General features: G+C 37.3%; 1 protein-coding gene and 2 pseudogenes across 1 annotated transcript in view; 2 read left to right on the plus strand and 1 right to left on the minus strand.

The window, feature by feature from the left end:
- Positions 1–7,208, plus strand: part of SLC10A6 (solute carrier family 10 member 6) — a 56,497-nt gene extending 49,289 nt beyond the window's left edge. Inside the window, 4 exon segments of the mRNA XM_077142927.1 lie at positions 1,943–2,118; positions 3,934–4,091; positions 6,927–7,100; positions 7,103–7,208. Of these exon segments, the coding sequence (XP_076999042.1) occupies positions 1,943–2,118; positions 3,934–4,091; positions 6,927–7,100; positions 7,103–7,206 (612 nt within the window). The 3' untranslated portion in view covers positions 7,207–7,208.
- Positions 727–1,729, minus strand: LOC143668280 (E3 ubiquitin-protein ligase RING2 pseudogene; annotated as a pseudogene).
- Positions 7,209–8,580: 1,372 nt separating the features above from the next.
- LOC143668283 (transcription initiation factor IIA subunit 2 pseudogene) lies at positions 8,581–11,810 on the plus strand (annotated as a pseudogene).
- Positions 11,811–13,584: the final 1,774 nt, after the last annotated feature.

Raw genomic sequence — 13,584 nt, forward strand, 5'->3', positions numbered from 1 at the left:
CAAAACCCTCTTTAAATACACACTTAAAGATTGCAAAAATACAATGTAATTTTTCTTTGGTGAAATCTGTAAATGAATGTTTGGATACTCTTCCCCAGGACCAGTAATTGAAAAATTATTGTGAGAAAAAAAAAAAGAAAAAAAAAGTAACATTACATGACAATGGACATAAATTCACAAAGAATCTCTTTTTAAAATGGGATATGGAAGAAAATACCATGAAATTAATAATTCTATGAGAATTGTTTTTAAGTAGAGTAAATTTGAGCCTTGGTCTTCATGAAGATACTATAGTTAATACAGAAAACTATAAATGTACAAGTCTCTGGAGGAAAATAAGTCACAATGCATATAACATTCTAAGGGCTAAAAAAACTTTCAAGGGCAGAGGGAGAAGGACAGCCAACTGAATTTTCATTTAAGAATCAAGAACTATGAAAAATTCCTGGGTCAGAAAAAGGTTCTAAATTGAACCACACTCTGAAAATATACTAACTTAGATTTTTTAAAAGGAAAGAGAAAGTACAGAATAATTGTGGTCTCTTCCAAAAAGAAAATCTTAAATTAAGAAGAAAAGATTCTAATACTATAAGCCAATCTGGCTCAGAAAGAAAACTGAACAACATATCCAAAATTCTGTCCATAAAAGTAATGACGGTACATCTTTAATAGTAAAGAAATAGGCTATTAAAAAAGTTCATGCTCAGAATTGGCTTTAGGAAACGCTTATTTGTGCTCCTTTGTGGGTGCATAATAAAGTTCCATGGGTTTGTTCATTTTCCAGTATTTCTCACTGCCCAATTCCAAAGAAAAAGAGCCATTTAATATAGTGAACTGGCCATTGGCTGTTGCTATATAAATAATATATTGCTTCTCATTGGCGGTATCAAGGTTCATCTGATTTGATTCTCCTTTGCTCCCAAGTTCTTCTAAAGCTAATCTCACAGCCAAATATTTGTTTAAGTGCTCAACCATGGCACTGCCTGAAGTCTTTATGTATCTTGTCTGTGCACTGTCATCTTTTTCCACAAGTGTAGGATGAGGTCTGAATACTAATTCAATTTCACTAGCACCGTCCATTACTGGATCAATTGACACCGTTGCATTGTTATTATCAAGTTCAAGCCCAGAATTATCAGATGCTTTGGTCCGTTTGTTACTAGGTCCTGCTTCCAAATTGCTATGTGTGGATCCATCACTGCAGTGAGAACTGCCACATTATCTTCTGCTCCACTACCGTTTTTAATCTGTTTCTTGCCTGGCTGTAGCCTGTTCATAGCCTGTATCTGCTGTCCTTACTCAAAAGCTGAGTGCTTGTTGCATATTGTGCTTGTTGATCCTGGCTAATACTCTCTTTTGACAAGCTTCATATTCATCACGACTTGCATAAATTTTGCTGATGAGTGCGTCAAAGTTTGGGTCTGGCCTTCATGATCTTTTCAAAACTAACTTTTTCCGACAGGTAGGACATTCTTTGTGGCGACTTCTGAGGGCGGTGAGCGTGCAATCTGCACAAAAAACGACGTAAACACTCTTTTCTGGTCATCGTGTTCTTCGATACATCCAAATAAATTGAACACGTTAATTCACTGTGTAGACTTCGAGGTGCAACCACAATTTCCAGGCAATCTGTTATGGTCTCCTGAGATGTTCGCTGTAATTCATATCAACTGAACTCCCATGTTTTGCTTAATGGCTGAGTGCCATTTGTCTGCACAGCCCGCGACATTGTGGCTCCTGCCCCAGCCCTGGGCTCTGCTGGCCCCAGCCGAAGCGAAATTCTGGAACGAGCCGCCGTGGGCGTGGGCGCCGCTGCACAATATGGCCCCTCCCCTTGCTTTTAAAACTAGTAGTTTCAAAGTCTTCTAGTGCAGTGCTTCATAGGGCAAAGAAAAAAAAACACCTGATGTTTACATGTACTTATTTTATCGGTTTACTTTAGATTGGGGCCATTGTTGGTGGGGCCCTCCTTTTGTTGGTCGCAGTTGCTGGTGTGGTTCTGGCTAAAGGATCTTGGAAGTCAGACATCTCCCTTCTGACCATCAGTTTCATCTTTCCTTTGATCGGCCATGTCACGGGCTTTCTGCTGGCACTTCTTACCCACCAGTCTTGGCAGAGGTACAGTTATGTTATCCACAAGCATTCTCGGGGAAGGAAAACGAGAGGTGCTGCCTTTGGTGGGCTGTGCTGCCTGGCTGTGTCGGGAGAATGAAAAATCTGGACTGGAGTGGTGGCGGGAACTGGGCCCCTCAGCTTCAAGAGCGTGGAAAGATCATGATCTTTACTAAAATGAAAGCCAAATCGCAGGGAAGTTGTAACCTGTGAAATTAGGGTAGGGGTGTTAAAATCTGAAAACATTTTGCTTCTTCTTCTAGTAATTAAATAGGAGAGCGGGTGAGACAGTTTCACTAAATCTAGGGACCCGTCTAGGGCATGGGCAAGTTTTCAAGAGACTAAGCCTTTATCCATTGATTGTGGCAAAGTTTTAAAACTGTGCCAGCCATAAGCAATAAGAGGAGAAAGAAGACAAACTTGAGAAATAAGATAGGAATTTGTCTTAAGCGGTATTCTTGTAAATTGTGGCCTAAAATTAAAAAAATACTATGCACTATGAAAACCATGTTGGTATTCCTAATGAGATGAGTGTTTTCATATAATGATGGTGGGAATATAAATTGGTATGTACTCTCTAGAAGGCTATTTAGTGTCCTATCAATAGCCTTATAAATATTTATACTATGAACTCAGTGATTTCATTCCTATAACTCTGTTTTAAAACTAGTACTATAGAATATGTAAATAGTGCTATGCTAAGATGTTTATTGCAATCTTTATAAATAGAGATGTGTAAACAATTTAAATATCTATCAAAAGGGAGATATTTAATTCATCATGTGTCCATGTGAATGGAATATGATGCATCAATTTTATTGGCTTTGGAAAGCACTCAAGAGAAATTTACATTGAAAAAGAAGAATGCATAAAACAAAACATTTTGAGTCCAATTTTGTAGAAGGAAGAAATATAATTACATGCATGGAAGGAATACTTCATGTGATAATGGTGTTATTTGGAGTGATGGGACTTTTAGTTTCTTAAAAGATTTTTTGGTATGTTTTCTATTTTTTTTTTTTTTTTACAATGTGTTATGCACTACTTCTAAAATCCAGAAACAAATTATTAAAGAAAATAAACTATGCAGGTGAATTTTAAAGATGGAGATTGTGAAATTTTGAATTGGCTTCATGCTGTTTCTGGTCCACTTGGGGAACACTTAGTTTGCACCATGCTCTGGGTATAAGGTGCACCCAGCCTACCTCACCTACTTCTTCACACACCCCGAGAGGTAGGTTCGACCTCCTATCACAACCTTCATTCTACAGAGTTAAATAAGAAGTTAAGGAAGTTTCCTCAGCTCACAGAAAGTCAGTAATTAGGAATGCAGCCTGAAAAATGATTGAAATATAATTGGACATGGAGAGAAAGAATTCCTAAGGCAAAGCGTTTTGTGAAAAATCAGACTGGCTTACAGTACAGTCACTGCTTCTTGAATAAACCAAGCTCATATCTATCCCTGAAACTTTTCTTCAATCATTTTTTTTCCCACATTAAATTCCTCTTCTACTCTTTCCATCCTTAAGTCTCATTCCTTCTTTGTGAAGCCTTCTCTAACCACTATTGTCCCCTTTCTGAATTTCTGCAGCAGCTATTTGGCCCTCAGTCATGTGTTGTCTTGTGTCGTTGTTGAGCCTTTCCTACATGCTTCTCGGTGGGATACCTACAGAATAGGCATTTTGCAAATAATTGCCAAATGAGTAAATATTTTTGGTGGCCCAAGCTTATAACTTACACCTGTTCTTATATATTGTTTAAGAGAAACTTTAGAATAATCCATATTGTTATTTAACTCTTGAAAAATTATTTCATTGGTAGATGCAGGACTATTTCCTTGGAAACTGGAGCGCAGAATATTCAGATGTGTGTCACCATGCTCCAGTTATCTTTCACTGCCAAGCAACTGGTCCAGATGTTTAGCTTCCCATTGGCCTATGGGCTCTTCCAGCTGTTGGATGGATTTCTCATTATTGCAGGTGGGTGGAGCTGCCATTCCATAGACTTGACTGAAAATTGGTCGACCAGATGTACTGCTTTTTTTTTTTTTGCACGGACAGTTTCTGGGAATCGAACCCAGGGTCTCCAGCGGCATGGCAGGCGAGAACTCTACCTGCTGAGCCACCGTGGCCTGTCCACTGCTTCCTTTTTAAATCAAACTTGCATGTACTGCCACTGTGATACATTTTTGCCCTGACGTTTCTGGGGAAAATAAAAGCTATAAACAGGATCGTTTGCTACAAGTGAAAGTAAAAAAACATTTGAAGGTAAGCCTATAATTATAAACAAATATGCTTCACCAAAGCCATTGCCCAATATGGGTACTCTATTTTTGGCATGATTTTTCTGTAGATCTACTTCTTTTTTTTTTTTAATTTACTTATTTATTAATTTAAAAAATTAAAAATAAATATAACAGTAACATATTCTGTTCTACATATATAATCAGTAATTCACAATATCATCACATAGTTGCATATTCATCATTTCTTAGAACATTTGCATCAATTCAGAAAAAGAAATAAAAAGACAACAGAAAAAGAAATAAAACGATAACAGAAAAAAAAAGATTATACATAACATACCCCTTACCCCTCACTTTCATTTATCACTAGCATTTCAAACTAAATTTATTTTAACATTTGTTCCCCCTATTATTTATTTTTATTCCATATGTTCTACTCATCTGTTGACATGGTAGATAAAAGGAGCATCAGACACAAGGTTTTCACAATCACACAGTCACACTGTGAAAGCTATATCATTATTCAATCATCCTCAAGAAACATGGCTACTGGAACACAGCTCTGCATTTTCAGGCAGTTCCCTCCAGTCTCTCCATTTCATCTTGAACAACAAGGTGATATCTACTTAATGCATAAGAATAACCTCCAGGATAACCTCTCTACTCTGTTTGGAATCTCTCAACCATTGACACTTTGTCTCATTTCACTCTTCCCCCTTTTGGTCGAGAAGGTTTCCTCAATTCCTGGATGCTGAGTCTCAGCTCATTCCAGGATTTCTGTCCCAGGTTACCAGGAAGGTCCACACCCTTGGGAGTCATGTCCCACGTAGACAGGGGGAGGGTGGTGAGTTTGCTTGTTGTGTTGATTGGAGAGAGAGAGAGGCCACATCTGAGTAACATAAGAGGCTCTCTTGGGGGTGACTCTTAGGCCTACATTTTAAGTAGACTTGACCTACCCTTTGTGGGTTTAAGTTTCATATGAACAAACCCCAAGACTGGGGGCTCAGCCTATAGCTTTGGTTGTCCCCACTGTTTGTGAGAATATCAAGAATTCAACTTGGGGAAGTTGCATTTCTCCCCGTTCTCACCATTCCCTAAAGGGGACTTTGCAAATACTTTTCCACTCACTGATCGAATCACCCTGGGATTCATTGGGGCATCACTCTGGACAAACCAAGAAAATCTCATGTCCTACCTGAGATTCCAAGTACTTATGGTGTTCAATCAAGCTATGTACATAAGTTATATTAGGAAATGCACTAGTCAAAATATAAATTTTATACCAAATAAACATTTTTACTTTAGTCTCACACATAAGTTGAAATTTTAAAATATTAATTACCATCTATTTTCAGCACCCTGCAGTAATGATATTCCTTTGTTCTTCCTCATGCACAAACATTTTTAAAATTTGTACATTTAGTCACTATGATTATACACTCTAGGCATTCCTAGATTATACCATCTCAATCTTAATCGTCTCTTTCTTTCTGATTTCATTTATGCCCCCAGCCCCCCTCCTCTATCATTCTCACATGCAGCTTCATTCAGTGTTTTAACATAATTGTATTACAGTTAGGTAGTGTTGTGCTGTCCATTTCTGAGTTTTTATATTCAGTCCTGTTGCACAATCTGTATCCCTTCAGCTCCAATTACCCAATATCTTACCCTATTTCTATCTCCTGATGGTCTCTGTTACCAATGAAATAGTCCAAGTTTAGATTTACTTCTTTAATAAAAAACCCAGATAAAAAAAGTACCAATGCACTATCAGAACTTAGAGCCCAAGGCTTGATAAGACAAAGCCTCAATGAACAATCATCCATCTCAAAATGTTTACCAAACATTGGCATTTGTTATTTGTTGCTTCATCAATAGCCATGAGTTCTCCCAAATGCGGTTATTTCATATTATTTCTGTGAATGACACTTGTGCCGAACGACTGTGAAATATTTTTCAAATATGAAATATGGTTTATATATGCTTATCCTATCCACATACACACATACACACAAACATAAACACACACATTTACATATATAATGTATGTGTGTGTATATCAAACCCTGGGCCATTGTTATTGACTCTTGTCAGGGAAAAGGCTCTAAGACTGGATAATTACTGATATAACAATCATAATGTGGGAAATGCTGCAGAATAGTAGAGAGTTAAATTTTCCCACAAGATAAGAGAAATTCTGTCAGAATAAAACTCCTGATCTTTTCTTACGGCGGGACTGTGAAGGAAGGAACATTCCAGCTCCATCCCAGCACCTAGGATGGAGGCTGACACACAAAGAGCCCCCCACAAGGATTTATGACTGGCTGACAGATGAAGGAATGAGCTGTCAGTGACCTGATGAATAAGTCTCAATCGCAAATGGTCCATTCCAGACAGAGAACTATTCTGAAACACTGAATCATTTTGTTACACAGTTTTCTCTTTTTCCTTTCATGTTTATACATGTATGACCCAAAGCAAACAATTCCCCAAAATCCCAACATCCACACACCGTCACTGAGTCTTTGCTAAGGTGATTTTTTTAATAATTGTATTTTTTAACGCTTAGTATATCAGATATACAAGAGGAGACTGAGGAATAAACACAGACCAGAGGACCCTGCCTGTGCAGAAGCCTGTGAGGAGATGCAAATCACGTCTCCCCCAGAAACAAGTACTTTCTTGGAGGTGAAGGAAGAAGCCACCGAACCTCCTGGGCCATGGGGGTCAGTGGCTCTCCACAGGCTCTCGAGCGAACTGGCCACGTCTCTTCATGTGACCAGAAGGGACTCGCTGTCCTGACTGCTTCCCATCTTCTTCAGAGGCCAGCAAAGGCAGCGTGGAGCTGACGTGTGAATCCTGCTAGTTGGGCCTGTGTGACTATTTTAAGACTCCGATCATAGAATATTTGTATTTTTGTGTGGACTGTGAATTGTGATACATTTTGAGAATATGCCTCTTCTTTCCAGTGAATTCTTTTGGGGGGTTTACACAACCTATTCCCTAGCTGCTGTGAATATTCTTTTCTTCCCATGCAGTAAAGAGTGTCCCTCAGTAGGTAACACCCTTTGTCATGTAAAGTCACCCACATTTTCTAGATTTTAATCTAACAAGGTTTTAGAAATCTGCACAGAGATGTTACCTCATACTGCAGGGCAAGGACAGAGTCTGGACAGGGCGGTGGCTCCTTTGTCTTTGGGCAGGTACTTTGGAGCATGGGGGAGGGAACACACAATCCTATCATCCATGGGACCCTTTCCCAAGTGATTATTTATTATGGCTGTAATAAAAGCTTAGAGAAAATATAAAGAACATATTGAAGTTAAAAAGTGAAAGCCCCATATTTTCACTTCCTACAGATAACCACACACATATTCCTCTGGTATGTGTATACACATGTGCATCATTATACAAAGATTGAGATTATTCCATATAAACTGTTTTCTCCGTCACTTATGGCATATTAAGGAACATCGGTCCATGTCAGTATTAACCTACTTCATTTTTGAGAAAAGTGGCTACATAGATGTATTCCATTGCATGGAAGGACTGTCATTAATTTAACCAATTCTGGTTCCATGGACATTTAGAAAAGCTTTCACTGCATTGATATTACAGTGCTGCTACAAGCATCCTTGCACTTGAAAATATATTTCTGTAGGATCGCCTCCTAAGAATCGCATTGCTGGGCCAACTACATGTTAAAGTGCTGGACAGATCACGCTCCAGCTGTTGCATGAGAGGACCTAGTTTCCCATAGTCACACCAATCTGAAGAATTATGCATCTCTTTCAATGTTGCAAATCATTTGAAATCACACTTTAAAAATTATCAGTATGTTCTAAGAAATCAGAGGTTGAAGTAGGTACATTCCGCCAAGCTTCTGTCCGCTCCGTGGCGGGAAGCGCCTCTCCACAGTCCATAGAAATACGTTGCTATATCAACTGAGATGGGAAAGACACAAATAGAAATGTTGGATCCAGTAGTGAGGAGTTAAGAGAGAAGTCCGGATGAGTCTGGCCCTGACATCATGGGATCAACGATCCCATCCTGACCAAAAGGGAGAAAAGAAGTGTAACGAATAAGGTATCAGTGGCTAAGTGAGTTCAAATAGAGTCGAGGGGTGCTACGATAACTTTCCAGAAACTTACACATCCAGATGGGCCCCTGGACCAGGACATCAATGCAAGCCTGAGTAAGAAAAACAATTTCTTCCTCCAAAGCCATGGCATATCAGTTATACAGAAATACCACTTTGGGAAACAGTCTTCAAGAAAGCCTGGATGAGCTAATACAGTCTCAGCAGATCACCCCTCAACTTGCACTTCAAGTTCTACTTCAGTTTGATAAGGCTATAAATTCAGCATTGGCTCAAAGGGTCAGAAACAGAGTCAATTTCAGCGGCTCTCTAAATATGTACAGATTCTGTGATAATGTGTGGACTTTTGCATTGAATGATGTTGAATTCAGAGAGGTGACAGAGCTTATTAAAGTGGATAAAATGAAAATTGTAGCCTGTAATGGTAAAAGTACTGGCTCCAATACTGCAGAATGAATAGAAAAAAATGGCTTGTTTTCATGCCATCTTCTGTTATTATTCATCGTTTTTTGAAGAGAAGTATAGAAGAGACTTTTTTATTTATTCTAGCAATGCAGAAATTACTACACTGTGCTCTATTATCAGAGAATTCCATTAGGAAGAAGCTTATAACTCTGTAACCTCTTAATTACCTGTATTACAAAGCATGAAGAAACATAACTTTTTTAAAATGACAAATCAAAAGTTGTTGCCTTCCTAAGAACATTCTTTAATAAACTCATTTTAAAACTTAAAAAAAAAAAGAAATCAGAGGTTGAGCATTTTTCATAATTACCTACCTGTTCATGTTCTTCAACCCACTTTTCTATATTGTATTTTTTCCTTTTTGAATGATAGATTAGAAAACATTATGGAGAGTGACATTTTATCCTATAGGATCACCATATATTCAAAATTTTCCCTATTCTGTCTTTCGTCTTTTGTTTTTCTGTAATGTCTTTTGCTATATAGTTTTATATTTTTGCATATTCTGCTTTATGCCTTTTAAAAAAATGTTTTGACCTTAATATGTGTCAAATCTTAGAATACTTATGTTTTTGAGTGGACTGTAAATTGGAATAGGATTCCTTTTTCAGAACGCATTTGACTTCTTTACAGGGGCTCTTTCTGGAGGTTTATACAACATGATTATTAGTTGCTATTTGTATTTCTTGTCCTCCCATTACATAAATAGTGCCTGCCAGCAGGTAAAATCATCCTTCTTCATTCTGAGATTATCAAAAATATTTTCCCATATATTTTTCTAGTATTTTTATGAACCAATATGTACATGTGGGTAATCCATTTTGAATTTATTTTTGTGTATAAGAGCTTAATATTTTAATGACTAAGTAATTATTCCAATGCCAAAAATTAAATCATTCATCTTTTCTCTACTTATTTGAAATGTGACCCTTACCACATAAATTCCCATTAGTTTTTTTGTTGTTGGGACTGTATTTGATTCCATTTTTCCTTCCATTTTTATTTTTAAGTTTTGAAATGTGTGAGAAAGTATATTGTTTGAGATTTAGTGCTTTACATTTTTCTTTTAAAAATATCTCCAAGAACTTCTGGGTTAATATAATGACAATGATTATTATGTTATTTTTACAACATTTAAGAAGTAGTTGTTTTATTTGGATAGACCCCCACTGGGTCTTAGAGTCAAAGTATATTTTATGTGGAAATGAACCAAGCAGATTTGTGACATGGTGGCAAATTCTCAACTGTTACTTTACTACTTGAGATTTCCATTTATCTATTTGATAATGTTTATTAAATGAGAAACTAGTCTGTGCTATTTATAAGTACATGGGACACAGCAGTTAATGAGGCAGACAGGGAGAAAAATATCATTGTAATGCACATGATCAGTAGTTGTGCATTACAGAGATTCCCTGGTCTAAAATGCACATTACTATGAATTTTAAAGAATCCACAAAAACTGAATTTCTAAATCTCCTACATAGGTACCTAATATAAAATAGTAAATTTCAACTCTCTGTTCTTAAAGCATCAACTTTGGTAGGTATTTACCACAGTCAAGGCATCCTCAGGATGAGTGACAGGTCTACAAAAGTCTACAAAAGGCCGTCCTTTAAGAGAGAAACAACAGAAATCAGTCTAACATTTTGGAAGCAGTCACATAAAAAATTGCCATCTCCAGACATGTTCTGTAAATAGGTCACTGAAAAGAATTGGAGATAATCAAGTTGCCCAGGAGACCACAGATTATCTTTAGAACAAAGAACGTAACTTTAAAGAAAGCACTAATGGAATAAATTATATTCTAACTGATTTAAAGAATAATGAATTAATAAAAGCCTGGGCCTATATGACACTCTTAGATGGGGCCAGATAAATAGTAATTTGAATGACTGATGAAAATGATCCCAGCACTGTCTGGAAAGGAGCCAGCTGTGGCGAAATAGTCTAGTGGGAAGAACAAGTTCTGCCAGGGCTACTTGTTGTATCCAATTAAACTTAGCCGGGAGTCCTTTAGAGTTGTGGGTTGAAGTCAGCCAGACTTGAAATTGAATCTGAATTCTGACATGTACTTATTGGGCAGATTTGGGCAGGAGACATCCTCTCTGGTCTTCAGTTTCCAGTCTTTAAGAGGCTAACACATTCAATCCTAAACACCCTGAGAAATAGGTAATATGAAGACACTTGATACAGTGCATAGGAGGTGATCGAGTGCTATTTCCTTTCCTTCTCTTATGCAGTCACAAACACCCCTAGTGTGGAATTGGTGATTCTGCCTAGCCCAGTTTATAGTTACTTTAACCTCTGACCAGTGTTTGCATGTCCTTTCCCCACCAGGAGGAGGAGCCCTGCCCCAAATGGCCAGGTTTACTCATTCTGTACAAACAACTCCTTTGTAAACTAATAACTTGGCACTGTGGCTTACCAGTGAGTCTCGAGAATTTGCTTTGCATGAATCTCTGGGTTATACCTAATTTTGGATGAACGGAGTAAATTATGTTCCTAAACATGCAAAGTAGAAGACTACTTCATAATACTTCCCATCTGTGAAATCTCTTATCAACAGTTACAAACTCAGATACTTCTGGGTTTGGGAAGACCCTTAAATGAATGGAGGGGTGAAAATGGCACAACTGGAAAGGCATGCATGCTGCTTGCAGCTCTACCCAGTATCCGCTATTTCCATTCTTACTAACAGAGCCAAGATTTTGCTCAGGACAGTAATGTGGCTAGCTAAAAATAACTCTCTTGAAGCTAGAGATGGCCACTTCATAACAGTTCTTGCTAAGATAGATGTCTGCTCACGGTTTCTGGGAAATTTTGCTTTCTTCCCCCATGAATTGGCTGACCCTTCCTTTTTGTCGAGAAATTCCTTCTCAATTTCTTCTGTTTCCTTTCTAGAATGTGAAGGTAATGGCAACAGCTACAGTAGACATTTTGGCAGACTACGAAGGGATGACCAGGATAATTTTTGATTTACAGAATCCTAGCAACTGCCTACTTTTGAACTTCTTTTCTTGCATAAAGAAAACAAATTCCCAATTTGTTTAAGCCTTGTTCACTTACTTTTTCATTATTTGCAGTCAAATGCAGTCTCTGATACATTAAAATTTAATTTTCTCAAAGAATTAACTTCTGGTTTTGTTGATTCTATTGTTTTTATGTCCTCAATTTCATTCATTTCTGCTCTAATCTTTATTTCTTTCCTTCTGTTTGCTTTGGGGCTAACTTGCTGTTTTCTGGTTTCTCCAGGTGAGCAGTTAAGTCTTCGACTTTTGCTTTTTTTTTAATATAGGCATTTGTGGCAATAAATTTCCCTCAGCACTGCCTTTGCTGCTTCCTGTAAGTTTTTATATGCTGTGTTCTCATTTTCATTTGCTTCGAGATATCTACTGATTTCACTTTAAATTTTTTCCTTGACCCACTGGTTGTTTAAGAATGTGTTTAGCTAGCATATATTTGTGAATTTTCCAGCCCTCTGCCTGTTATTGATTTCCAACTTCATTCCACTATGATCTAAGAAAGTGTTTTGTATAATTTCAATCTTTTAAAATTTATTAAGACCTGCATTGTGACCCAACATGTGGTCTATTCTGGTGAATGATACATGAACACTTGAGAAAAATGCTGTTGTGGGGTGCAGTGTTCAAAAAATGCTTGTTAGGTCCAGCTCATTTATCATATTATTCAAGATCTATTTCCTTATTGAGCCTCTGTCTAGATATTCTATCTGTTGATAAGTGTCGTGAATTGAAGTCTCCAACTATTATTGTAGAGGTGTCTACTTCTCCCAGTGTTTGCTTCATGTATTTTGGGTCATGCTGGCTTGGTATATAAATATTTATGATATTTTCATGAACTGTCCCTTTATTAATAGTGTCCTTCTTCATCTCTTAAATTTTTACATTTGAAATCTAATTTGTCTGATATTAGTATAGCTACCCCCATTCTTTTCTGGTTGTTGTTTGCATAAAACATCTTTTTCCAACCTTTCACTTTCAACCTATTTTTGTCCTTGGGTCTAAAGTGAATCTTTTGTAGACAGCATATAGATTCATTTTATTACTATTTTTTTAATCCATTCTTCCAGTCCATGTCTTTTAGTGGGAGAGTTTAATCCATTAATATTTAATGCTATTACTATAAGGGCAATACTTTCTCCCACCATTTGGTTCTTTGGATTTTATGCATTATCACTTTTTTCCCCTTTTAGTTACCCTTACCGTTAACCTTCATTTCTACACTCTTCTCCAAACCTCTCTCACCTTTTAGGCTTTAAATTATGAAGACCAACAACAATTTCTGTCATGCTTATCTCCACCACAGCAAATTCAAATATTATGAATTATTTAATATGGGAACACATTCTCTCATTACCTAAGGTATCTAGTGGCAGATAACTGTGGCTGAGCTGTCCTTTTTAATTTCTGGGACTATCCCATTACATTTTTTTTTTTTGTATGCTCTATGGCAGGGTCACATTTCATTATTTTTCTGTGAGTATTCCATTATTGCAGTACCATTTGTTGAATTTTTTTGTTTCTTTTTGGTTTGCTTTGCTTGTTCGTTTGTTTTTTGGGAAGTGCATGGACAGGGAATTGAACCCGGGTCTCTTTCATGGCAGGCAAGAATTTCACCACTGAACTACCCTTGTACCCCC

This window comes from Tamandua tetradactyla, chromosome 24 (assembly GCF_023851605.1).
Source record: "Tamandua tetradactyla isolate mTamTet1 chromosome 24, mTamTet1.pri, whole genome shotgun sequence".
Lineage (NCBI taxonomy): Eukaryota > Metazoa > Chordata > Mammalia > Pilosa > Myrmecophagidae > Tamandua > Tamandua tetradactyla.